At 36.0% G+C, this 27,625-nt stretch overlaps 2 protein-coding genes across 8 annotated transcripts in view; one reads left to right on the top strand and one right to left on the bottom strand.

Moving 5' to 3' along the window:
• Nucleotides 1-4,914, bottom strand: part of Prkn (parkin RBR E3 ubiquitin protein ligase) — a 1,217,693-nt gene extending 1,212,779 nt beyond the window's left edge. For all 7 annotated transcript variants that reach the window (XM_078018778.1, XM_078018779.1, XM_078018774.1 and 4 more), the window contains exon 1: nucleotides 4,723-4,914. In XM_078018778.1, the coding sequence (XP_077874904.1) occupies nucleotides 4,723-4,729 (7 nt within the window). In that variant the 5' untranslated portion in view covers nucleotides 4,730-4,914. The remainder of the gene's footprint in view (nucleotides 1-4,722) is intronic.
• A 58-nt stretch (nucleotides 4,915-4,972) lies between these two features.
• Nucleotides 4,973-27,625, top strand: part of Pacrg (parkin coregulated) — a 458,518-nt gene continuing 435,865 nt past the window's right edge. The window contains exon 1 of the mRNA XM_005321430.5: nucleotides 4,973-5,433. Coding sequence (XP_005321487.1) covers nucleotides 5,278-5,433 — 156 coding nt within the window. The 5' untranslated portion in view covers nucleotides 4,973-5,277. The remainder of the gene's footprint in view (nucleotides 5,434-27,625) is intronic.

Raw genomic sequence — 27,625 nt, 5'->3', positions numbered from 1 at the left:
CTCCTTCTAGAAGGACACCTTCACCTAGTTAATTCACATTGTCCTCCAGGACAACTCAATTGGCTCCCCTGGGAGACGGGTGGATCTGGCAGGCTCCATTAGTTGCATCCTCCATGCTTCTTTCATGATACTGCCATTTAGGTCTGCAAGTCTTCCTTTTTCTGCGTGTCATCTGGGTTATGAGCAAGGAACTGACAAATAGGAGTTGCAAAATCTTGGCTGATTCTAAAGGAGGAGCTAATTGCTTCAGATTGGGAAATGGGTGAGAGGTGAAACCAAGTAGAAAACTTAAGAAAAACTATATATAAAGTTGGTGTCATTTGAAATGGATCTTGAAAGGATGAACAGTATTTTCCAGATGTACAACCAATAAGGGCTTTCTAATCTGAGAAAATTACATGAGCAAAAGAGACGAGGCAAGAAATATCAGGTTGTGTTGTTGCAGTACGTGTGGGGCGGGGGGGGGGGTGTTGACAGTATATACATCTTACTGCACTCTTCATATGAGGGAGAAGATCCATAACAAAAATACATGTCTTATCAACAAATTCATGGGAGAAATGGTCTCACATTTGTTTCCCTTCCCTACAGGCAATATATACTCATACACTACACCTGGATCCACTCCACCCAGCACCACTTAATACAGTACATTCAAAATTTGACACTGAAATCATTATTGTGAATTGAAATACCTACTATTCTGAGGAAGAGAGCCTTCTATTTAGTGAAAAACAGGTACCTGAGTTAACCTGGTACAAGTCCTAAATAGTTAAGAAATAGAGTCTTGGGGGAAACAGTCCTATTACTGCAATTCCTTGTAACCAAGATTGTCTCCTAGAGGATGAAGTAAATAAGCTATGGGGGTGAGCTGAAACCGAAATCAACCAACTGTCAGCCAAGTCTCTTTCTTTAGTATTACAAAATTTAAGAGAAAAAACCATTCAGATTACTACAAAGAAACATTTAAAATGAGCTCATTAAATGCAAATTAAAACAGAAACATTGAATAAGCACTGGGCTATAATTAAAGGCTGAAGAAACAGCAGGTAAGAAACAATTTTCATTGATCAAAGATGTGAAAGCTAACAGAGTAAAGTATTTTGCATTAAAACTGCTTTCATGAATATGAAGCATTTGAAGGAGAACTTTCTCTTCCTTTCTTTCTCTTTTCTTTCTTTTCGAATTTTTCAAAGAAGCTTTGGAGGTAGGAATGGATTTGCATATCTTAATACAAAGTACTTTCATTGTATCATTTTCAAGCAATGAAGCTATGAGGTTTTTTAAAAAAAAATACAGACTTCAAAAAAAAAATCCCTGAAATAGAGCCAAAACTGTAAAGGGCATAAGGTCCTTTTACAGCCGTTGGACCCAAAAGAGAACTTTGTATAATTACACGAAATCCTCTATGCAAAAGTTTAGCAGAATCTATTTAATCTCTTTTGTGACACAGATGCACCTCATAATAAATAGGAGTTTGAGTACTTAGATGCAGAGTTGCTTTCATCTAAAGTTATTCAAATGGCAGGGCAAGTAGCAATACACACTAAGTCAACTAGCAATATAAATTCCAAGACTTTAAAATTTACTGCATACAAACTTTTTTAAAAATATGTAGATCTGGGAGCCAAGAGTAGCATTAGACTGTAAGTTCCTGATGGCAAGGTTCCTTTGTCTGTTCACTCTTACATCTCTGCCACCTAAAGCATACAGTAGGCACTCCATTCTTGAATCTGCTTTTGTGAAACTAAAGCATTATAAAATGAGAAGTGAAGGCTTTTTTTCTTCATAAACTTATTTTAATATTAAGGTACACTGCTGTTGATCTAGCAAAAAGGCAATAATAAAAATACTTTGTGGCATACCAGGGGAAAGGGGCACTCATCAATGTGTCAGGAGGGTCCAGCCATCAAGGACAGCATTCAGCTTGTACATTAGAAGGCACTAAGCCTACTGAATGCTCACCACTAGGGAATACTGCATGATTAGAGTATCCCCCAGAATAGAAGGCAAGGCAGAATTACAGGGAAGTGGCTCTGTACATGCAGATACGAAAGTTCTCAAAGAAAAGTTATGTTAAACAAGGTATAGAGAAGACTACATTTTAATTATTTTTTGGTTTTATTAGTCAAGAATCTTTTAAAAGACATTAAATTCTCAATACTGGCAATATTATCATATGTATATCTGTAAATTTTAATATCTAATTCTACCAAAATACAAAATCTATAGGAAATTTAAATATTTCACAAGTACCACCACTAAAATTCAATTTTAAACACAAATAATTGTTCATTTTTCAAAAGGTGAAGTATAATTTTAATAGAGCAGTCAAAATTACATTTTTCTACATTGAATTTTCTTAAGCTTTTCTATTCCGCTTTATATTATCTTGAACTCCTCTACACCTCTCACAAAGGCACAATTTTTCATTGACTTCAATTAATTATGTTTCTGTAGCTGTCTGGGTCAGGGCATTTAACATGTCAATCATATTCTGAGTGGGAAATCTAAGTACCTTTGAAACAGTCTCAATGCCGGGAAGGGAATCCTCAGCTTTCAGAAGGTAATTTTATTGGTAGTGAGGTAACAGTTGGCTCCTTTCCTTTTCCAGGGGAAAAGGAAATCTTCATGATTTTCCTCAGAAGAGATGGGATTTAAATGGAGAGTACAATTTGCATCAAGGAGAGTGTAGGACTCAGGGAGTACATGAAAGGCACTGCTCTGAGTAGCACTCCTTCACTTAACAGAAAAAAACAACCTTAGATAAATATTCATGTGTATTTTGATCTTCAGCTGATCACTGGGTAAAGACCTCCATGCCTTTCTTTCCTGGCCCAGAAGTTTAGTTACAAAGATAAAATGCATCACTCTAGGGTTTCCTTTCATTTACTTTCACTTTTATTTATCTATACAACACACCCAAGTCCAAAACTAGCAGTTCAGATTTTTATTGAAGTGTGACCACCAAGAGAATGAAGCAATGTCACTAGCTGAATAAGATAATCTGCTGCACATTGTCCACATGCTTTTTATATGGAATGTACTGTTCTTGGGAGGGGTGAAGATTTAATCATTTATGTTGTAAAACATACTTATAGGCAATATATAAAACAATAGCTGGAGTAAGAGAAAGAACATTTTTTAAAACTTACCTTAAATTTCCCATGTTTTTAGCAGTAATAAATTTGCCTAATCATTCAATCTAAATAGCATACTTCTTCCATCTTGGAAAAATTCTGGATAAAACTAAACAAAACAGCCTAAGTGTATTTCATCCTAATAAAGTTGTTACTAAAATAATCTATTAGATAATAATTTATAATTAAATGATGATTTCTATATCTTAATTCCTCTTTATATAGCCTTACAGTAAATGTGCTTCTCTTAATATCATGCATGCACTAGATTAAGAGAGATTTAAAATAAAATGTGTGGAATTGTCTTCAAAGTAAGGTAGAGACTATCATTTTGCTGTAAAAAACTGCCAGCATGAATTTTATTCCTCTACTTGGTTCCCTGATTTAGTTCATATTAGTGCTTATGAGTGAATCTCATGTAAATGTCACATAAAAGGCTCAATAAATGACTCATAAAAGTGTATATTTTTTTCTTAATTTGATAATTTAATTTCAAGTCATTCACCAAAAGTTACACCATACTAGAAAAGTAAGAAAAAATGGACAACACCCGTAGGCTTTTTACCATTAACTTCAATGGTCATGTTAGTTAACTGGCATGACTCTCCCAAAAATGTGTATAATGTTTAATATTTGAGCCTTACTTCCAAAAATAAAAACATGTAAAAAGGGTTTTCTGTGCATAAACATCCACCTCTCCTCATCTTTCTTCTGGACAGACAACGACAACACCTGATATCAAAAATGCATGTTGCAATCAAAGGCAAGCAAGATCCCCAAACTTACAATAAATAATCTGGAGCAACTCTCTGCAATAATGAACTCCCCACACAGCTGTTTTCTACACATACCACCATTTCCACTAATTTTTGAGGATAGCTCCTAAAGTAACTTTTGGCTTAACAACCCTGGAAGGGAAGACCTTTGCTGATCTTAGACTTCGCAGGGTTTATAACTCTCTACACCTACCTCCAAAGTTTGACACGCAAAATGCACCTAGGTGCAAAAGATTTCATCTTTGCTCTCAATTATTTCTTACATTTCATATCTTCAAGAAGAGATGTAAAAGGAGGATCCCAGGGAGCAAGATATTTAAATCCACCTGGAGGGATTTCTTTTGAACCCAGCCATCATGCCCAGTCTAATGCTTAAGTTTTTCCTTAAAGTAAAGACAGTGGGTCCCTATCTGTCCTAAGCTGACAGACAGCCGCCAGGCCTCCTTAAGGAACGCGAGGGCAGGAGGTGGGAGTGGGAACCGACTTGGGGCGGCCCTCGGTGCAGGGCTGCGGGAGCCCAGGGGGCGCGGCTGCGCGCACCTCTTCCCTGGCAAGTGGTCTTCCTGGGAACCCTGTCGAGCCACGGCGGGGCGGGGACTGCACACACACTTATGCTCCTGGACATCCCACCAGGCCAGCGAGGCTGGCCCAGATCGGCCCTGGAGCGGCCCGGCGGCGCGGGCGGAGGGTGGCGCGACACTTGCGCCCTGTCACTGACAGGTGGCCCCGGCCGGCACCCGAGGTTTCCGGGTCGGCCTGGGCGCGGGTCGGCGCAGAGAGGCTGTACCTGGCAGGCACCCACGTACCTATCATGGTCACTGGGCAGGTGGCGGCTGCCGGGCAAGCCGGGGGCCTCACGCGCACCGGCGTCGCCCGCGCCTCCCACCAGCGGCTCTCCCTCAGCTTAAGTCCTCCAGGCCTCCCCGCCCCCGCGCCCGGCGCCCAGTGCGCACGCGCAGGCGGCCCGCGGCCCGGCGCCTGCTGGGAGTCGTAGTTTGGTCGCGTGGCTCCGCCTCACGCCACCACCCTTTCCGCCTTCAGGCCCAGGAAACGTACGTCACCGAGGGGCGCGGCTCCGGGCTCGTAGTGTTGACGAGTCGCTTAGCAACCGGGAGGCTAACCTTTGGAAGCTTGTTGCAGCACTAGCCGCGGTCCTGCCCTCTTCCTGCCCCTCCCCTCCCTCAAACTCCCTTCACCTAGGTGCTGCCAAACACCTGGATCGACCTGGCACCTCGAGAGGCTGAATTTCTACCAGTAACGCGCCTTTTACGTTTTTTCCCCGACCTCCCGCTCACATCCGTAAAACCCTCTGATTCTTTTACTACACTTTTTTTTATGAGAACAAGACATTTTCTAGGAAGATGGTGGCAGAAAAAGAGACCCTGAGCTTAAACAAATGCCCAGACAAGATGCCGAAGAGGACCAAGCTGCTGGCACAACAGCCGCTCCCGGTGCACCAGCCTCACTCCCTGGTTTCTGAGGGCTTCACAGTCAAAGCCATGATGAAAAACTCAGTCGTAAGTGATCTTCCTCAATTGAACGCACTCGCTCCCTGGCAGGGGACGCGACGTTGTAGAGGTTGGCTGGCCCTCCAGTGGATTCCCAGCCCATGTCCTGGGTAGGCTGCCAAAAATGCCAGTTCTTCAGTGCCCACCAGTGTGTGGAGGTCCGGCTAGGTGGTTAGGAAGCCTCTTGGGCAGCTGAGGGACCGTGCCCATTTACAAGCATCTTCCTGGTAACCTGTGGCTTCTAGACCACCCCAAATTACTCTTAAGTATTTACACAGAGAAAGAACCCTTACCTTAACGAAGTCTCAACTAGCCCTACTTAGCAAAGGGCCTGATAGAAGGCGAGTTCTTAGGAAACATAAACTCTTGCAAAACTTAACATGTGCTCTTACACAGCTGGGAACATAATATTGTACATAGTTAAATAATCTACAATAATACACATTTATCCCACCTCGGACATTGTAGAATATAGTAGAATTTGCTCTAACATCATTCTTACAAAATGGTATCAGCCAGTTACAGTACTGAAAGGCAACTTAATATGAAACCTATATCCTGATAGGCCTTTTAAATGCTTTTTAAACAATTCAAGCTTTTGTTCAAGTATCTCGGCCTTTAATACGATTCATATTTCATTTCTATTATTTGTGGCAATAAAAATAAAGTATGCTCAATACCATTAGGGGAAAATACATTAAATGCACACAAATGGTTTAACTCCATGAATGATAATTTTTAAAACCTTCCTATTTGTTTAATAGCTTTGAATTTGATATGCTAAACCAGACTTTCTACTGAGTTAGCACCTGTCTGGGAATGAGACATTAAATAATAAAGGCAGCTTTTAGATTTGTGTAATTTACACCCTGGGAGGATCTGACTTATTGTATGGCAATTCATTTTGTTAAATGAGTAGGGTTGTTTTCCAGCTTCACACTATTTGTTTTACTTACATGCTGCAGACATAATATTATTTCATTACTAAACTGCATCCTTAAAATTTATGAATGAAACAGATTACCTGTAGACTTTTAGGTCATATTACAATGTTGCTCCACAAAATGGTATTCTCAGTTTTGGGTTGGGTGTCAGTTGATATGCAGTAGTTAAAATACTTGAAAATAAACTAAAAATTCCTGTGATAATTGGAGCCCTTTCTCATAGATTTTCATTTGAATGAAATGTCATGGGAATCAAGAAGACATTTGTCAGCCTACAAAATATCATTTGTATTCAAGTTAATCATTCAGTTTTTCCTTTTACACAATACTTATGATTATAATTTTGGTGGGTTTCAGTTATATTTTAACATCCCAAATTCATTTTAAATGTCATACTTTGTTTCATTCTTATCTCATGTCAATTCTTTAACATGGCCTTATACTTGAGGTCATAGTTTTGCAAAAGTAGGTACGTCACTGTTTCCAAACATAATAAATATGCCTACAAGACTAAAAAAAGAAAGATTATGAAACAGACTTTTAAATAATGGTTAACTTGAGGTAAACTACTTTATCTTTTCATATTTTTAAGGAAAATCTCTTAATGACAAAACCTGTTTTTCTATTGGAATCCCCAAAACAGCATGTAATATTTTAACTTAGTTTAACATCAGTAATAATTCTAAGAATCAAACATTTGTCACTCAGTCAACAACTCTCTGTTTCCCACCACTTTCTCATAATAGATCTAGGGATTTAGAATGGGCAAAACAAAACCTCTGTCCTTAGTGCTCTAAGGTAGACCTACTAAAACAACAATTAAAGTCTTGATAAAAGAAAGACAATACTTTTCATTAAAAAAAACCTGCACAGTAGTAGAGGAAATGTTTCTTTTTCTCACCCAATATTTATATTTCACCATTTTTGTTTTTAATAGTGTAAACTTTCCAGCATTATAAGTTAAAGTGTTTCTCTCTTGCTAAAGGTGTATTTTTATTCAGAATTTATTTGCCAATTTCCAGTTTTTCTTAATTGAAACCCCACATTCCAAAAGTCAATACCCGCAACCATTTTTCCTGCATTAGAGCTTACCTTCAGTTCCCTCTGTCAGACCCTAATTGATCAGATAAGCCACCATTTCAATGCTCTTTCTTGCAGAACCTGTAGGACTATTCCTTAAGGGGAATGCAGACTTGAGATGTCTCTGTGAGTGCTGTGGGAACATGAGTGCACAGACTTGGTCATGAACAAATATGATCAGATGGGTTCAAGCAAAGACCCTTATTTAAACAGTCATAATCTGAGTGTGAGAACTCAAAATTATTGACAAAATAATAATGAACATAAGCAGCAAGTTTTTAAGATTTCAATGACAATTGTAGTTATTTTATCTCCATAATTTCTTTCATTCTATATGAAAATAAACAATTATGAAATCCCGGCAATCAGAGAATGATATTCAAATTCCTATTGTTATATTGTATACCTATAAAGAGTAAAAGGAGATTCATAATTTAATGATTTCATAGTTTATTTTCCCAGAGATGAAATACTAATACCTTAACAAAATAGAAGTTGTTTCTCTCACATGTAAATTTAAAATGTAGGTAATCCAGAAGGTTGGATTATTTGTTCCTGTGAGGTTGGTCCATGGGCATGGAAACTAAATAATACCCTGCTTTGTATCCTGTAGGATGATATCTGAGCCAAAGTTACATATTAAAAAAACAGAGAATGATGTTCAATTGGATTGTATCCAGGGCTTCATGCGTGCTCTTCCACTGAAGTATACTCCCAGTCTCTATGTCCTATATCCCTATATTTTACCTTTTGGAAAAAGCCAAGATTGATCTTTGAAGCATCTCCTAGGCCCCCATTCATGTCTCATTAGGAAGAGGGTTGAGAAAACCCTATTTTTAGGCAGAAGGAGAGCAAAACAGTAAACTGCAAGAATGAGCCAGGAAAAAACTGGAGAGAAGCAGCTTCATTATGAGGGCATGTTGCAGAAGTTGGCTATATCACTTCTCCTTAAATCCATTGCCAAAACCTAGTCTTCTGGCCACAGCTGTTTGTAAGAGAGGTTAGGAAATTAGTTTCTGGCTGATAACTCTGTGTTAAGCTCAGACTTGAAGTGTTATTACTGTAGCAAATGAAGAAGGACATTGGGGGATAATGAGAAGTTTCTGTCACCAGTGCTATGCTATGCCATTAGTGAAGAAAAAGATAGAGACAAATAATTACAGGAAAAATAAATAGCCTGAGTAGCAGCAACCTGACAGGGTCCCTAATCATCTTTTGTCTGGGTTTGTGTGCTTTCATTCAAACTGGTCTCCAGCCTCCCCCCACCAGTTGATTATCAGTACTATGTCACCAATCTTTCCAGTACAGAGTTCTGCTCATGTCACTACTCAAAGTTTTAGAGGTCCCCAATTCTTATAGAAAACAAAACAATGATACTGTCACAGGACCAGCAAAGCATTCTATGATCCAGTCCTATTCTGAGTTCAATTTCATCTCCGATTATCCATTATTTAATTCACCAATCTCAGCCTAGGAAATAAACTAGAGTCCTTCATGTTTGTGACTTTGCTTACATTGTGCCCTCTGCTTGAATGCCCTTCTCTCTGCATGTCTTCATATAAAAACTCATTCTATCACTAGGGAACCGAAATCTGTAACCACTGACCCAGTGCTCAATACTGTTCCAGTGCTAGTAGTTTAGCAGTCAGTAAGAGACAGAACGTGTTGCCAAGAGGTGTAGCTTGTGTCCAGCAAAATGACAGCTTCTCTAGGAAGACTTCCTAATTCTTCCTCCCTATCACCCAAGACAGAAAGTTATCCTTCATTTATTCTTTTCTATTTTGTGTTATGGCTATTTCTGTTCATGTTTTATCCCTTCATGTAAATTCCCTGTGAGGACAGGAAGCTACATCTAACTCTCATTTTTCAAATTTTAACCAGAATCAAACAGTGTACTCAATAAATGTTTGTTGAATGAAGAAAAGCAATTCTACCCTTTTTCATATCTCATTCTCCCCCGCCTTCTTGTTGTTATAATTGATTTTTGTCTTTAGTTAGAAATTTTTTTTAAAAAATGATGCCAATTTGAGACCAGCAAGTCCCTTTAGAACTCAGCCAAATCATGACAATCCTCATCTATAAAATCCTCAGTTGACTTATTTCACTCAGAATAAAACCTAAATTTCTTACACTCCTTGAAAGCCCTGTGTGATCTGGCCCCCTCTGCTTTTTTATGTGTATTAGACATTTCTCCCTCACTTGTCCGATGCTATTAACGGTGGCTTCCTGGTTGCTCCTTAATGCCCTGGTTACAAGGCTTTCTGTCTTTGCCCTTCCAGTTCCCTTTTCCTGAAACACATGTCACCACCTCTTGCTGCTTCAGACTTTTCTTCAAAGCTGTGCTGCTCCGTGAGGGCTTCCCTGCGCTCTGTTTAACATCGCAGCCCCACACGCTCCCCCGGGCCTGCTCCATCACTCCTGTCTTCCTTTAATCTTACAGTTTACATTCCCCCCACCATGTTAATTTGATTGAACCTGTGTTTTCCTCCATTGAAGAGTCAGCTTCTCATAGACTGGAATTCTGCTCTTTTGCTAGCTGCTGCACCCCAGCTCAGGAAATAATCCTGGCACATAGTGTATGCTTTTTTTTTTTTTTTTGTCAAATGAAGTAGTGAATGAATATTCTATACTTAAGAAATCGACTTTAAATTAGCCATAATAGAAATAAATTAGTATTATATATTAATTCCTTAATATATGCTAGGGCTTAGTCATCTCTCTTCCATTTGTACTTTCCAACCAATCCTATGAAAAAGCAAGGAAGACTACTTTTTCTACTAAACGTTTTATTAGCACATATAGCTCTCAGATAAATGAAAGAGCAAGGAAAAGAACCTAGATTTCTAAATTTTTTAAAACTCAGTCATCTGTAGAATTTTTTAGATGCTAATTAATGTACAATATGCATGAGGAAAGGGCATGTTAATATGAATGTTAAACCAAACACTGTGGTCACCAGTTGACACATGGAGAAGTGTCATCCACTCTACAAAATTGTGTTATCCCCTTTCTAGTTGATGCTCAAATACCCCCAAGTTGACTTCATCCTATCTCCTTCCCACCATTACCTTGTCCTATGTTTTACTTACACATATGGAATCCTCAAGTATGTAACCTTTTAGTGTCTGGTTTCTTTCACCAAAATTGTGTTTGTGAGATTTGTGCACATTGTTGCATATGATTGCAGTTGTAACTAAATCCTTCATGTTTATTCTGAAAACTTATTTTTTGTGTGAATATACCACAATTTCTTTATTTATTCCTCTCTTAATGCGTATTTGTGTGATTTCCAATTTAGAACTGTTACAAATAGTGTTCCTAGGAAAATTTCCTTCTATGTTCTTGGATAACATATATATGAATGTTCAAGGATATACACCTGGGAGTAGAATTGCTGGGTCCTAAGTTATGCATATGTTGGACATTAGCACATATATCAAAATTGTTTCTCCAATTGATTTTTAAAATTTAACCTTTTGCCAATTCTGTGATAGTGCTACTTGCTCTCTCTTGCTTGGCATTTTCTTTATTTTGCCTTTAGGTATTCTAGTGGGTATATAATATTATCTCCTGTGGATTTATTATTGATTTTTCTTGAAACTAATGAAGTAAAAACTTTCATATATCTGCTGGTCATTTGAATATGCTCTTTCGTGAAGTGTCTTTTCAAGTTTTGGGGCCATTTTTTTTCTCTTGGCTTGTTTTGCTTATGGGTTCCTGGTCCTTTTTTCATATTTTATTCTGAATGGTATGAAGCATTTGGCAAATACCTTATTGCAAGTACAGTTTCCCACTCTGAGTTGCCTCTCCATTCCCTATGGTGACTTTCATCTCCTCTCTTTTTCAAGTGTACACTCTGTAGGGGGAAAGTCATTATCCCAAATGTATTTGTGCATTTCTTTAAAATATGTCCCTCAATCAATTTAAATTGACTCACAATGAAGTACATATAGATTAAAACACAAGACTTTGAAAATAAATTGGAATGATCAGAAACAAAATAGAACAAATAATTGTGAAATAATTAAATAAAATATAGTTAAAGCAGAAAGCCTGGGCCAAAGAATAGAATCAATTTTGCCATTCATAAGGGTCAGCATATTTATTGATCGATGTTCAAATTTAATGCTGAGCTTCTTGGCATCTGATGCTGAAAGGGGAACATTATACAGTTCTCATTATCACAAAAGAAGAAGTCTAGCCTTCCTTATAGGGAATTGAAACTTTTTCTACTCTGAATTCTCAGAGAAATTGATCATGTAGCATTTTAAATACATGTAATATACCATACCTACATTTTACTCCTTACAAGAAATATACTTACAGATTTCATCCATAAAAGATTTCAGTGGGGGCCATGTACATAATATTAAAATGTATCTTGGAGAATAGGATTTTGCATGAGATTAAATTGATGTAATTCACATATGTGGGCTTTTGGGGTCCAGTTTAATTCCGAAATAGAATTCATAAAACTTACAGGAGTGTGTAGATTGTGTATTTTTTAGCTCTGGTTCTCAGATCACTTTATAATAGGAGCAAGATGACTGCCATTTAAGAAAATTAGTGGAGATATACATCTGGGAGTGGAATTGCTGGGTCCTAAGTTACATTTCCTCTCTAGGAAATGTGTGATGTTATGAGAGCACAGAGCTGCATGGCCTGAAAGGGTCCAGGTCTGGGAAGGTCTTCTGGAGGGCCAATCTTTTTTGGATAATGTGACAGGTCATGAGGACTTAGGGGAGGAGTTAGGGAGTATGCAAAAGGTGAGACACAGAGACCAGGCTCCAGTCATTAGGTTCTCAGTCTTTGTTTTCCACCTTCTTTGCCAAAAATAATTATGTTGTGAATTCTATTCATTATATACATGTTTAACATTGTGTACATAAATTGTGTAAATTGTGTATTTTTATAGAATATTTATAAAGTATATACCTACTTAGTGGAGAATATATATTTGTATTGCTGTGCATAATTATTATACTTTATATGAAATTTTATAGATTTCCTCTAAAATGCTAATATTTTACATGTTACTGCAAAGTCAGCATTTGAAAGACTAAAACTATATTCTGAATATGCCATGATTTACTTAGTCTTTCACTCAAGCTGTTCTCAGTTTTTTGTGATTATGCACACTGTTGAATATTTTATATAGAAAAGATTTTTCTACATTTTGGGGCATTTCCATGAAATATAATTTCTGAAGTATAATCACTGGGTAAGAGATCTTAAGAATTTTTAGACTCCAATAACAATCGTTTGTACTCCCACCTGCAGTGCTTTAATGTGCCTGTCCTCCCTCCTGTGGCCCACAGACCTAGACCCTGCCTCCTGCCCACCTGCCTTCCTTCCCAGTGTGGGGAGTCAGGATCTAAGCACCTCTGAAATCATTCATGGGTTTGGACCATCTAAGGTTCTGGTTTTCAGATTGCAAATTGGAATCAACTGGGGAGCTTAAAAACCAGGGAGCTTGTTGGAGACTGTGGCTCATGTCTATAATCCCTGTGACTCTCTGACTCTGTAGGCAGAGGCAGGAGGATGGCAAGTTCAAAGCCAGCCTCAGCAACAGCGAGGCGCTAAGCAACTCAGTGAGACCCTGTCTCTAAATAAAATACAAAATAGGGCTGGGGATGTGGCTTAGTAGTCAAGTGCCCCTGAGTTCAATCCCCACTACCAAAAAAAAAAAAAAAAAAAAAAAAAAAAAAAAAAAAAATCACTGAGTCCTGGGCCCATCCTGAAGGATTTATATTTAATTTTTTCTATTGTTCTGGGATTGATTTAATTAGTATTTAGTTAAGGATTGAAAATATGTGGGCACATAGTATGATGAGAAGGTCTCAAAAAACCATTTTTCAGATAACCTTTTAATTTTTCCAAAGACATTTATTAAGCAATGTTCTATATGCTTCGCATATTCTTTTTGTGTCATAATTCTACAAAATGCTCAGGAGTATTTGAGAATTTTTAACCAATGTCATGCAATTTTAATTATTATAACTTGGTAATATGTTTAAGGTAATTCTTCCTGTTAATGCACACCCAAAATTATCATTTTAAATTCTAACTTTTAACTATTTAATCTTACATTTGACCTTTTAGTAGTATGTGAAGCTGAACTTCATTTTGAGACAAAAATTATCCTATAAATCACCTTGAGAAACCAACCATAATAGTATTTCATGGTAATATAGTTTATCACTCTATGTTTATATATACATATATGTTTTTCTAACAAGCGTTTTTATATTTATTTTATATCCAGCCATCTCACTGTCTTTTTAATCAAATGTTTCCTTCAAATCTCAGGTATTTTATTTTAATCACATGCACATTTTGAAAATGTAAATGTACAAATATAGAAAATGGTAAGTAACTATACTTTTACCATCTAGGTTTAATAAACAGTACTTTTTATAATAATATCATATACTTTTAAGTAAAAATAAAGAAATAAATGAGCCCTTCTAAGTCATTTCATTCCTACTCTATTCATCCATTCCCAGAGGTAAGTAGGATCCTGAGTTTTGTGTATATCATTCCAAGTATGTACAATGACTATACCTGCATCCTTATGATAGATAGATAGACAGACAGGTGATTGAAATTTAGAATTTGTTCTTCAGGTTACCTTTTCACCTAGTTATAGCCTCCTAAATCATGTTGTGTTAATTAACAGGGAAATGTTTTCAGTATAAAAGGAAGTTCATATATGCTTTTCTTCATTTTGTTATTAGTTTGAATCACAAAGTAACAGCAGCTGAATGAAAATATATTAACACAGGAGGATGCAGCATGACATAAAGTGAAAGAGAGTGATAGGTGTAACACTCATTTACCATGGATTCCTCTCTCTGGTTCTGCTTGTGTACTTGTTCCTGCAAGTCCTAATGTGAGGCAAACCCCATCTCTCTCTCCCCTTCTGTCATTTTTCAAAAAGTAGATTACTGTATTTACTCCAGTACTTCATTTCTAATAGTCGGAATTTAGTATTTTAACTTCACAGTTAATTTTTATTAGAATTATTAATACTCTGGTTACAAAATTCCATGGACTATTAGGGCTTCTTAGACATTATTTGCTTGGTTATTTTCCCCTTACACTCTGTTATTTCTATCAACCATTTTGCCGAATGATCATTCTTCAGAAATGGATGTCTCATTACAATGGAATCACTTGTAGAAAATGGTTTACCTGCTGTATCCTATTCCATTGTCTTTGGAAAGCAATATGTTCATTAATTCTCTGAGAAATGTTGGGTTTTTACATTGCAGAATCACAACATCCTTGCATGTGGTTCCCTGTGCATGTAGGCCAAAGTTTACCAGATATGGAATTGCTGAATAATAAGGTGTAACTTCAACTTTAATAGAATGTATCAGATTTCTCTCCAAAGAATTGTTACCAAAGGCTAATAAGAATTCTTTCTTCCCTAAATCCTTGTTTCTCAAACCATAATTTGGTGGTAACAAATTAAAAATTGGAGCAACCTGAAAAGTATAAAATAATATCTTATTTAAATTTTACATTTCTCTTGATTACTAGTATATTGGTTTTTTCCCATAGGTTCTTTTTTAAAAAAAATTTTTGTAGTTGTAAATGGAGAGAATGCCTTTATTTTATTTGGTTATTTTCATGTGGTGATGAGGATGGATCCCAATGCCTCACATATACTAGGCAGATGCTCTGCCACTGAGTCCCAGCCTCATCCCTTTTCATGGTCCTTCCTCATTTCCTCTGAAATGTACCTGTTCATAGCCTTGCCTATTGTTTCTCCATTGGGTTGTCTGTTCTTGCCTTATGGTTTACAGGTTTACAACTTACAAAAGTTTACAGGTACTTTTGATGTGGATATGTTCCAGATATGGGCTATACACCATCTGTGACTCACCTTTATCTATTATTTTGCATTTTTTTGATGCATAGAAATTTTAAATTTAATTTTAGTTATTTTTATTTATAATGTTCTTTCCCTTTTTTACATACCTTTAGAAATACTTTATCCTGCTATTCTAAGTTTTCATCTATATGCTTTATTCTTATAATATTCACATGTACAATAATACTTATTCAAATGCCAATTATTTTTAAGATGGAAGGCAAGACTTCAATTTGATCCTTTAAGTGTGGAGTTCCTATCCACTTAGTAACTGGGGAATTTCTTTCTGTCCCATCAGTGTATTTGTCCACTTCTGAACAACTGTTGTAATTTTTATAGCTTTACACATTTTATGTCTGGTAGCATGAATCCTCCCAATTTCTTTATATCCTCTTTGATATTCTTGGACTCTAATCATCTGTAGAGATTTTAGGATAGGCTGTAAGATTTCATGAAAAAATTTTTGGAGTTTGATTAGAACTGTATTAAACTATAATATAGGATGTTTTAGGAAACAATAGCAATCTTTTCTGTTCTTAATATGCTAAGGATTTTTTAAATTGCAATTATATTGAATTTTATCAAAAACCATTTCTGCATCTGTTGAGATGATCATAAGATATCACAAGATTTTTCTTCTTCAATTTATTAATGTCAATATAGTAATTATTAATAGATGACATTCTAATGCTAGATCATCTTTATATTCTTGTACAAAATCTAATTATGATGCATTTAGCTTGAAAAACAACTCTCAATTATCAATGTCATTTTCATTGATCAGAGAGCAAAGTCATTCCTAGTAATCCACCACAAACCCCTCTACCAATGGTAGCAAGACCAGGTACTGTTGTCAGAGTGGTGCCACAGCACTTTACTTGGACTGCAGTAACAAAATACCATGGCCTGGAGGTCGGAACACAGATGTTTATTTCTTTATAATTCAGGAGGTTGAAAGTCCAAGATCAAGGTGCCAGAAATCTGGGTCTTGGTGAGGGCTGTCCTTCTGACTTGCTGACAGCCAGGCTTCTCAGACTTCTCACAGTCCCCTTTCATTGCCTTCCTCCCCTGTGTGTTCATGGAGGACCCCTCGCCACACACACATCTTTTTCTTTAAAATCTCAAGGTCTCAATCCCAAAACTCAATCTAACCCTAATTACATCCCAAAGGCCCCATCTCCAAATGACATGGCATTGGGGGATTAGGGCATCCACAAACATTCAGTCCATGTCACATGGAGAGATGGAATTGCTGTGTTTGGCTCTCTGTTGGGAAGGGGCCTTTCTCCTGGGGTTCTTGGCAACAGGAACAGAGCAATGTTTCCATAAACTAAAACAAAACAAAACCTTTCCTTTAGGAAGACTAATAAATATATATACTACATTTGTACTCAGGAAAAGATAATTTATTAGGTTTGATATTTTTACTTTTTTCACATACTTATGTTGAGAATCCTTAAATCTGGTCTCTTAGCATTTTTTTAATTGTTGATGGACTTTATTTTATTCATTCATTTATATGTGGTGCTGAGAATAGAACCCAGTGCCTCACACATGTGAGGCAAGTGCTTTATCACTGAGCCACAACCCCAGACCTCTCATAGCAATCTTTCAGAATACAATATATTTTAACTATAGTTACCATGTTATACAGTAGAACTTATTCCTCCTCTCTAACTGAAATTTTGGATTCTTTGACTAATATCACTCCAATTCCCTCATCTTCCAGCCCTGGTAACCATCATTCTGTTCTCTGCTTCTGAGAGTTTGATGTTTTTAGATTCCACACATAAGTGAGATCATATGGTATTTACTTTTCTGTGCTAGCATCATATCCTTCAGGTTTATCATGTTGTCATAATGACAGGACTTCTGTCTTTTTAAAAGCGCTCTCTCTCTCTCTCTCTCTCTCTCTCTCTCTCTCTATATATATATATATATATATATATATATATATAATATTTTCATTGTCCATTCATCCATTGATGGACACTTAGTTTGATTCCATACCTTGGCTATTGTGATTAACACTGCACTGAATTGGGGTGAAGATCTCTCCCACATACCAATTTCATTTCATTTCCTTTGGATATACAGTCATGCTTTGCAAAACAACTGAGAGACAGCCTGAGAAATGCATCGTGAGTGATTTCATTATTGTGTGAACATTAGATAGTTAAGGTCAGTCACTAGACCTGACCTCTCCATGCAATCATAGCACTTAGTAAACATGTATGTATGAGACTCCTGACAGCATAACATGGTATACTGTTTTACAATCAGCTTAAAAATTTTTGTTTTTATAAGTAGAAGGAATACACTCTAATAGCGCAGTAAAAACTAGTATGTCATTATTTATTATCATTATCAAATATTATATATTGTATATAATTGAATATGCTATACTTTATACATCTGGCAGTGCAGTATGTGTCTTTATACCAGCATCACTACAAACATGTAAGTAAAGCATTGCCCTGTGTTGTCACTAGGCAATAGGAATTTTTAGCTCCATTATAGTCTTATGGTACCACCTTCATATATATAGTTCATTTTTGACCAAAATGTCATTATGTGCCACATGACTATTTGAATATACCCAGTAGCAGGATTGCTGGGTCACATGGTAGTCTATTTTTAATTTTTTAATCAATCTGCATAGTGTTGCTTTCCACAAATGCCATACCAATTTACATTCCCACCAAGACTGTGCAAAGGTTTTCTTTACTGCACATTCTCACCAGCAGTAGTTATATTCTATCTTCTTGATAACATTCTAATAGGTTTGAGGTGAAATCTTACTGTAGTTTTAATTTGTATTTTTCAGATTATCAGTGATAAGCATTTCTTCAGACATTTTTCGAGAATTTGTATATATCCTTTTTGAGAAATGTCTGACCTTTTATCTTTAAAATTTTGTTTTCTTAATATTGAGTTGTTTGAGGTTATGCTTTCCTTTTAAAATTGGGTGTTTTCTTTTAATTAATTAATTAATTTTAATTAGGTATATATGACAGCAAAATGCATTTTGATTCATTGCACACAATTGCAGCACAACTTTTCACTTCTCTGGTTGTACACAATGTAGCATTGCACCAAATGTGCAGTCAAACATGTACCTAGGGTAATTCTACCATCTTTCCAGTCCCCATACCCCTTCCCCACAGCTTCCTCCCCTTTACCCCATCAAAGTTCCTCCATTTTTTCCATTCCCCCCTGTGGAGACAAGTTCAAGAAGTCTGCATACATGGCATACGCTAAGGGTGCCTGAGTGGCAAACCACTCTCCTTGTGCTAGGCTTGTGAGTGGCAAACTGCTTACCCTGTAGTGACAGCCCAGGGCGTGAGGTCACATGTTGCAGTTCCAGCACTTGTTCCATGGCCCACTCCTCAATTGGTCGCTGCAAAGATAGTTGGCCAGAAATTGTATTGATGGCTGCCTATAATCTACTTAGCTACTGCCTGAGTATGTATACACGGTAACTACTTAATAAAATCAGGCTTCCTTCCAGATTGGTCTCTAGAGGTCTTGATTCGTGACTCTGCAGCCATACTCACCTCTATCCTGTTCCATGGACTTCTTCGCTGCATGAGAGAGAGCCCATACCTTTTAAAAAAATATTTGGAAAATTATTTTCATAATAAAAAGGGGAAAATTCTTTTGTAAGATCCTAAGAAAGTATAGGAAAGAGGAAAAAGCCTTTTCACTAGTTATCAATGTTGAATTATTTCCACTTCTTTGAATGCTTTTTGTGTGTATATAAAATTGAGACATGTATCATTAATATATTATAAATTTCAGCACCTACCAGTATATTTTCATTAATAATTTATTAATTTTAATTTTTCCAGATATAATTGTGATTTTTCTTTTTCTCTTTACCCTCTTGTAAATTGATACTCTAATTCTTCTGAATATGATTTCTTCTACATTTTGTTTTTTAGGTTTTTTAGATTAGTTCATATTTTTCTTAATACATTTTATTTTTAATAGAAACATTTTTTTTTTACTAAAAAGAGTATATAATTGTATTTTTGCTTTCTACTTTTGTGTAATTGTTATTTATGAGGGATTGTTTTCCCCATAGTTTAGGGCTTTAAGATCTTGTTTTGATTATGATTTTTAAAATAAATTTGTTGTTCAAGGGTTATGAATTTACCTTCTATAGTTTAAGCTGTTATGCATATATTAAAGTCTTAGTCTAGAAAATGATCTTTTTCTGGAAATTTTCTATGGGAATTTGAAAAAAGCCACTTGTTTATTGTTGTTCTCAATTTTTAAATGTAGATATCCTGTTCAAAAGATAACAGAGAACATGTATTTTTACGTATTGTTAATATTTTAAAATGTAAGTCATGTATAGTAAGGACTGGTATAGGTTTTGAAATAGGAATAAATGTTTTAGTATTTCCTCTGATTTCTTTCAATATGCCTACTTGACAGTTCACAAGAAAGTGATTTTTCATAGGTTATTTTAATTTTTTAAAGATTTTTAAAGCAACTTATTGCCAAAAAATAAATTTATATCATTAAATATTTATGGATCTGATGATGTTGATCAGTAAGTAGAAAATGCAAAAAAAGAAGTTAAAAACAAGCATCAGAAAACAATGGAAAAACACTAAATCAAAATGTTTTCTTTTACTTCTCCTTATTCACATTATGAGATTTGTCAAGTTTCTGCTTTAGTTCTGAAAATGACCTAACAGTAGGTAACAGTCTTTGCTCATATTTAACCTGAAGGGCTCAGAATTCAAGAACTTGTCTTTAGTATTTCAGTTATTTCATTTTCTGGAAAAGGTGTGTACTTATATATATTCAATATGTATTTTTCATATCCAGTGTCTTAAGTAAAGTTTTATAAAGAAGATTCAGGGAGATCTATGTATTTTGCTTTGGCTTCCTAATAAAAGTTGATTTTTAAATCCATCTGTCACACTGTGGGAATTGTGAGGACACCCACTTGACGAGACAGTGGCCTTATATAGCAGAGAAGCACATGAAGGTAATAAGTAGGGTGACCATTGATTCTGCAGAGGGGGACAAAAACATTTGTGTTTAATATCTGAGGTCCAAGAATTGAAACTTAAAAACCTCTGTGTGGTAATGCAGTTAGTCCACAATAGAGAAGAAGTATTACATTCAGGGAGAGAATAATTTTAAGTTTTCCATGTGTATGGAAAAATCATAGCTTAAACAGAAATTTAAGATGTCATTATGCATGGATTTTCTCACTTATCAGACTTACTGTCATTTTGGAAAAAATATGGAAATTGATTATATTATAGAGAATAATTATGTAAACATCTTATATTTTAGAATTATGCTTCTAAACCAATTCATGTTAAAGTCATTGACATAACAGACTAGAGAAAGTAATACTAGAAAAACATGATTACATAATAAATGTCAAATAAAATAATAAATACAAGATAGATCATGGCTAACTACCTTCCTTTTGTGTTTTTTCCCTTGGAAGAAATTCTACTGAAAACTATACTTCACAGACTGTGTATAGTAAATTAAAGTGGCAATGAATAAGTAGTCCTGCAACAAATAGTAAATTCTTTTCCAAATCACCTCTGTCCTGTACTTTGTATTAAAAAGCAGTTATTTGCATGATGAAACTGTAACTTTCTTTCAAAATTTAATAAATGGCTCATGGTTAAATGTTTTCACATGGACACAAAATTATGTGAATTGGGCAGTGTATTATTTTTAAGTGTAGTTTAGAATTTGCTATGATATGGGGGGGTCCTAGCTACAGAACAGGGATAGCTATATAATAAATATTTGAAACTTTAAACAATAATGACAGATGCCATGTTTATTCTTTGGTTCCTATTGAAATTTCTTGAGTAAATGATTGATTTCACTACATGGTACACAAATTCCCAGTGATTTACATAGGAGGAGTATGTATGAAATGTTTAGGAGAATCATCTAATACAGCTTTTATGAAGTAAAGTGTGAAGGTGAAATGGTGAAGGTCTTTGTTTCCCCTCCCCTCAGTGCTTTGCAGTTACGGACAGAGGAGACTCTTAGTAGCGAGTGTTTCCTGCTTCGGTAACCCTCACTTAGTCTGTCAATGCCCATCTGCACCTGTACCACATTACTTTACTATTTGTCACTCACAGGAGAAGGACAGGAGATTAATTGACTATGAACTTGCTTACAGGTAAAAAGGCCTTTCTCTATGTCGCATTTGCCCTTCTATTTTTAAGAGTAAAGCTGATTTGATTGATTTGAAACTTAGCAACAGTTGATGCTACCGTAAGATCACAGGAATGGTATTTTTAGTAAAACCAAGAAGAGAAGCCTCAGGAGCCTATCAAAGGTGTTTCAGAATCAGCTTAGTGGCATGTTAGACATCTCTAAAATGCCTCTGGTGACTTACATAGTACAAACACCAGCTTTGTCCAGAGCTTGTGCTGGCAGAGGTAGAATCAACCAGATGGGCTGAGCCAGGACAGGTGGAAAGGTAGGGGCAGCAGCTGAAACTGGTTCAGTGTTGGCAAGAGTTTGAGACAGAATCCAAACCTAGTTTCCCAAAGTGAAGTGAGATGCAATCAGAAATGGTTAATAACAAGAGTGAGGCAGTCGGGAGACCTTAATTTAACAAGATCCCTAGAACCCTGAATCTCCTAGTTGGAGATGCCCAGGCTCTCAGTGCATAGTTTGGAAAGTGGAGAGAACTCTGGAGACTAAAAAATTGTGTCTCATTGCAAAGTTGATGTTGACAGTTTCCATTTCATTATAAGCTTAACTATTGTATAAAATAATTAGTTCAGTCTATTAAATTTACTTTATAGTTTCTATAAACCTAATATCTAACTCTGGTCAGTCATCTGTGAACAAATAAGTAAAATTTGTTATTAAGTAAAGTGGATTTGAGTGAATCTGCTGAAATTTATTAAAACATTGGAAAAGCCAACTTCAAATTTATATTCAGTTTATTACAGAAGAGTCATTTAATCTCTTTCTTACTATCAAATTTGAAAATCTCTCTTTTCAAACTGAAAATAATTGTTAAAAATAAAATTTAAATAAAAAACAAAACATGAGTAGGCTGCATGCATAGAGTTCAGAGGTGAAGTGTAGACCCTGGCTCGTCCCAACTTCCCAGCTCCCAACCTCTGCCTAGGCCCACATGCCTTCAGTTCTACCACTTCTGTCTATTGCTTATTTTAAAGACTTTAATGCAGGTTTTTCAAATCTGTAAATAATATGCTTAAACTACAATTTTATTCAAAGAGCTTAGTGGAGTTATCAACAGTATGCTACATGTATACAAGTGTGGAATGTGGTAAGTGTTGGCATACACATACAACTGTGGAGCCAAGATGTGCTAACAGTCAAGGCAATGGCCACATCTGTCCCCCGAAGCTGTCCTGTGTCTTCTTGTACCTGCTCACACTCCCTCTCTCCCCCATCCCTGGTTCACCAATGGCCTACTTTCTGTAACTACTGATGAATTTGTAATATGATAGAATTGTATATGAATCGAACTATACAGAGTATACTCCCCCCAGCTTAGTTTCAGTCAGCGTAATTATTTTGAGATGCATCCATGTCAATGCAAGGGTCAATGTTTCATTCCTTTTTACTGCTAAATTTATTCCATTTGTGTGGCTATAGCAGTTTGTTTAACTGCTCACTTTGATGGACATTGGGTTGTGTTCAGCATGTGGCTATTTTTGAAAGCCACCCTGCATATTGGTGTGAAAGTCTTGGTAAGGATATGTATTTATCTCTCCTGATTTACTGCCTAAAAGGAGACCATCTGAATCCCCTCTCAGGATGTAGAGGCTGGAAAGCCATAATGTCAGCCTTTCTCCCAGCTGGCACCTGAAGTTATTAATGGTAATGATAAGTGCATCTGTCATCTCGGAGGCATTCAAAAGATGTCATGGAGTATCAATAAGCCTGCTTCTTACATGAGATTGTTTTCTTAGGCATTGAATGAAAGAAGGCATATTTTGCACTTTAGTAGGTGTAACTGTGGTCATGTGTGTAGCAGCACCCTCACAATGTGAACAACGTGAACGCCCCACCTCAGGTTTATATCATTGATTTATGTACCGTTTACATGGTGTTGGTATGATTATCACGTGAACTGTATTGAAGCATACTCTGTTAGATTATGAAAACAAAGTCTTCATAATTTTTCTACTGAAATTTCAGTTTCTCCATGGTATGTCACTCAGCTCATAGTGACATTTAGTTTCTTTCAGAGCTATAGTAGTTAGTACATTAACATTTTGCTTCACGTGTTGAGATTTATTTGTTCCTTGCACATAAAACTTAAATTTATGTCCTCTTTCATTTGTTTTCTTTCAATGATATCTTAGAATTTCTTCACATTTTATAAGGAACCATAAATTTATTTCAGCCTAGGGCCAAAGCTAGCTCTCATGCTGACCTAGATGCATATATGCAATTTAGTCAGGGAATTTCGAAAATTTGAATGATAGCACATTAAACTGGAATAATGAACCAATAAAAATTTTTATAGCATTCAGAAAAATTATTTCTCAAACATTCACACTGTCATTTTACTCATTAAAATTTTTTTAGCATCATAAGTTGTATTGGTAGACTTGGAACAAAATTAACAGACCCCCGACCCCCCAGCCTCCACCATGCTCAATTGATTTGCCCCATTACAAAATAAGGTAGTCTTGTTTTGGAAAGCTAGTCTCCGTGTTTATAACGAGGCTGTCTATCTTTAGATGATAACATAAAACTCCCAGGAAATCTTTAGTAAAGGTGACTATACTGTGCTTTACATTTTGCATGTTATGGTTTTCCACAAAGTTACTATCCTCATATAGTCTCTGCCAGCAAGTGAATTTGAATTTGAACTGGCAAAGCCTCAGATGCTCTTGTTGGATGGAAACACTGCAACTGCAGAGGGTTTCTGAGGAGAGTAAATAAAATGTGGCTCAAAATGAAAAATTTCCTCTGTAACGGGTAAGCCACAAACGAGAAGTACTCAGGAGATGGTGGTGGTATACAATTGGCCTGTCCTACAAGCCATGTCCTTACAGACAGACTTTAGGACTTTTGAGAGTCCTGCTCTCCTCCTAGACGCTTGGCCACTAGTGATGTGAGTTATCTGCTTAGGAGCGCAGATTAAGGCAGATCAGTTGCTTAGGTACTATTTTGTATATTTTGCCCAATGATTTCATTGGCCTTTACTTGGTTACAAATGTACTTTACTTAATTAAACAAGGAAAAGTCTTCTACTGAAGCTTTTGCTGTAGTGAAAGGTGTTTTCCAAGCCATACACATTAATTGGGTTGACATATGTAATTAAAACAATTTACTTTAGAATTAGTATAACATCTCACTTAATCATATTAGTAGTCCTGTAGTCATTCATAAGGATGATCATTATGGTTAAAGTAATAAAAAAATCTAAGAAGAAAAATTCATATCAAAAGAGTTTCGTTTGCAATTTGGGAACTAAATTTATTAATCCAAACAAATAGAATTTATAGAGATTTTTTCATGTTCCCTTTACTTGTTCACACATTGGTGTCTAATTGTCATTTGTGTCTGTGTTCAGTTCAATTACTATAATTACCATTCATCTTGCAGCAGTTCTGAAATCTTTTCTGTCTTTGCAAGACATAAAAAGAATAAGAGTTTTCTATAAAATCTGTTTTACTTTCAGCTAGAAGATTTTCTTTTAAGTTTTTAAGTCTTGATTTTAATTGTGAATATCAAATAGAACCTCTCAGATGAGTGACATAGGCTAATTTGAAATTTTCTCTAAATCTACAAATATACTCTTCATTTTTCCTCATCTGGGTCTAAATTGTTCTGCTTGCATTTGTAATCAGAAATTGATTGGGTTGCTGTGGAAACTGGAAGAGTGTACTGCTAGTTGTAAAAAAACTTTGAAAGAAGAAGTACTGTTAACACAGTTGTCTGCCATCCTAAATGCCTGTCATTTTAAACAGTGTACTGATAACATGTTCACACTCTGACCCCAGAATCCTTCTCTCTAGAACACTGTTTTGTGATATTTGTCCTCCAGCATATTTGACATCAAATGCCTTTGTCACATGTCTCATTTGTTTCCATGTTGAACTATTTGTGTTTTTTTTTTCTAAAAAGGAAATTACTTTCAATTTATTCACAGTTACAAGGCATCTTAGGAAAAACATGAAGCATGGTAATTATTAATTATTTAGAAGCCAATCATCTAAAACTGATCCAGAGGACACAAAACACGTGCAAAAAAATTCAGGTGAAGAAACAAGTTTTAACATCTGATACTACAGACAGAAGTGAAGGTCTGTTTTACACACACACACACACACACACACACACCACTCACAAACACTCAGTAATATTATGCAATTTTACAATGTGGAAACAAAAATGAACTCTACTTGTCTTAACAGACTCTTATATGAGAGTTGAGAATACGAAGATTGACCAAAAGAATAAGGATGAAGACAAAACAAAGAATAGGAATATGACCCCACAGAGGCAGGGAGACGGGGACTAGGAGAGGTGTCTATGAGCACATATCATGGTGTATAAATGTCCTGTCACTTTGAATTTCTGGAATTTTCTGGAGACTCCATTAATTGTCTAACGTCCATAAGAATAAATGCAATAAGTTTTCTGTGATGTCTACAGTTTAATAAACATATTCCCAAGACTCCTCAAGTCTTTGGAAACCAAAGATTCATAAGAGCCATCTCACTGAGGAAGGTTAACCCAATGAAGTGTCCATGTGCTTTGAACCCAGGTTGAATAGAGACCCGTTACTTCTGGAGTGTCTGGGACAAGAAAATCATTGTGCTTACTTTAGTTCTATTTTTATAAGTAGAGTTAGACATAGAGCAAATAAAGTTGCTTTAGTAGAAAAGTATTCAAATATATGTGACATAGGCTGAATGATGTATTACTTATTTAATATTGTTGAGATTTGTATGCTAGATATTTGGAATATAGTCTTGAGTTCTTCACTCCACCTCATACTCCATTTTTAGGATTGTTATGTAGGCTTATTTTTATTTATTATTTTTAAAATTTATTATTTTATTGACAAATCAAACTTTATACATTTATGGGGTACAATGTAATGTGATTATATGTATCAATATGGCATGATTAAATCAAGCTAATTGACATCTCCATCACTTTTTATGGTAAAACACTTGAAATTTATTCTTAGTTATTTTTGAAATAGATCTTGCTATTGACCATACAGTCACTCTGCTGTGCAATATCTCTTAAAACCTATTCCTCTTATCTACTAAAGCTTGGACTCCTTTCATCAGCAGCTCCCATGCCCTCTTTCCCCATGCCTTCAGCCTCTGGTACACTTCATTCTACTCTATATTCTGTGAGTTTAATTTTATTGGATTCCACATGTGAGATTATGCACTATTTTTCTGCTGTGCCTGCTTATTTCATTTAGCATAATATCCACCAGATATTTTCACATTGTTGCAAATGAGAGGATTCTCCCCCCTTTATAGGTAGAATCATAGGCCATCATGTATGTTTACCAACTTTTCTTTGTTCACTCATCCACTGATGTGAGCTTAGATTGATTCCATATTTTGGCTGTTGTGAATATGCTGCAGTGAACGTGAAAGTGCAGATGTTCCTTCAACATGTGGATTTCAGTTCCTTTGACCATATACCCAGAATTAGGTTTTGGGGTTGTTTGCTAGTTCTATTTTTTTCTTTTTTTAAGGAAACTCCATACCCTTTTCCATATGGTTATACTAACTTATATTACCAGACACAATGTGTAAGGGCTCCCTTTTCTCCACACCCTAAGACTTTTCCATCTTTTTTGAAAGCTGTTCTAACAGATGTGAAGAAATATCTCTTTGTGATTTTAATTTGTATTTCCTTAATAATAATGATGCTAAAGATTTTTTAAAACTATATCTATTCACCATTATTTGCATGTCTTCTTTTAAGAAATGTCTGTTCATGTTATTTGCCCATTTTTTAATCAGGTTGTTTTCCTGCTATTGACTTATTCTAGTTCCTTGTATATTCTAGATGTTAACCATTACCTTTCAGTTAGAAAATATTTGCAAGCCATATATCTGGTAAGGGGTTAATTCCCCTTTCACTGGGTTAATTGTTTTCATGGTCATGCAGAAGTGTGATGTCATCCCATTTGTCTGCTTAGTGTGATGACATCTTAGTGTCATGTCACCCCTTTTGTCTACTTCTGCCTTTGCTGCCTATGCTCTTGGGGTCCATATGCAAATAATCATGGCCCAGACCAATGTCAGGGAACTTCCCCAGGGTT

The sequence above is a fragment of the Ictidomys tridecemlineatus genome, chromosome 8 (genome assembly GCF_052094955.1).
Source record: "Ictidomys tridecemlineatus isolate mIctTri1 chromosome 8, mIctTri1.hap1, whole genome shotgun sequence".
Lineage (NCBI taxonomy): Eukaryota > Metazoa > Chordata > Mammalia > Rodentia > Sciuridae > Ictidomys > Ictidomys tridecemlineatus.
This window is presented reverse-complemented; position numbering and strand designations above follow the sequence as displayed.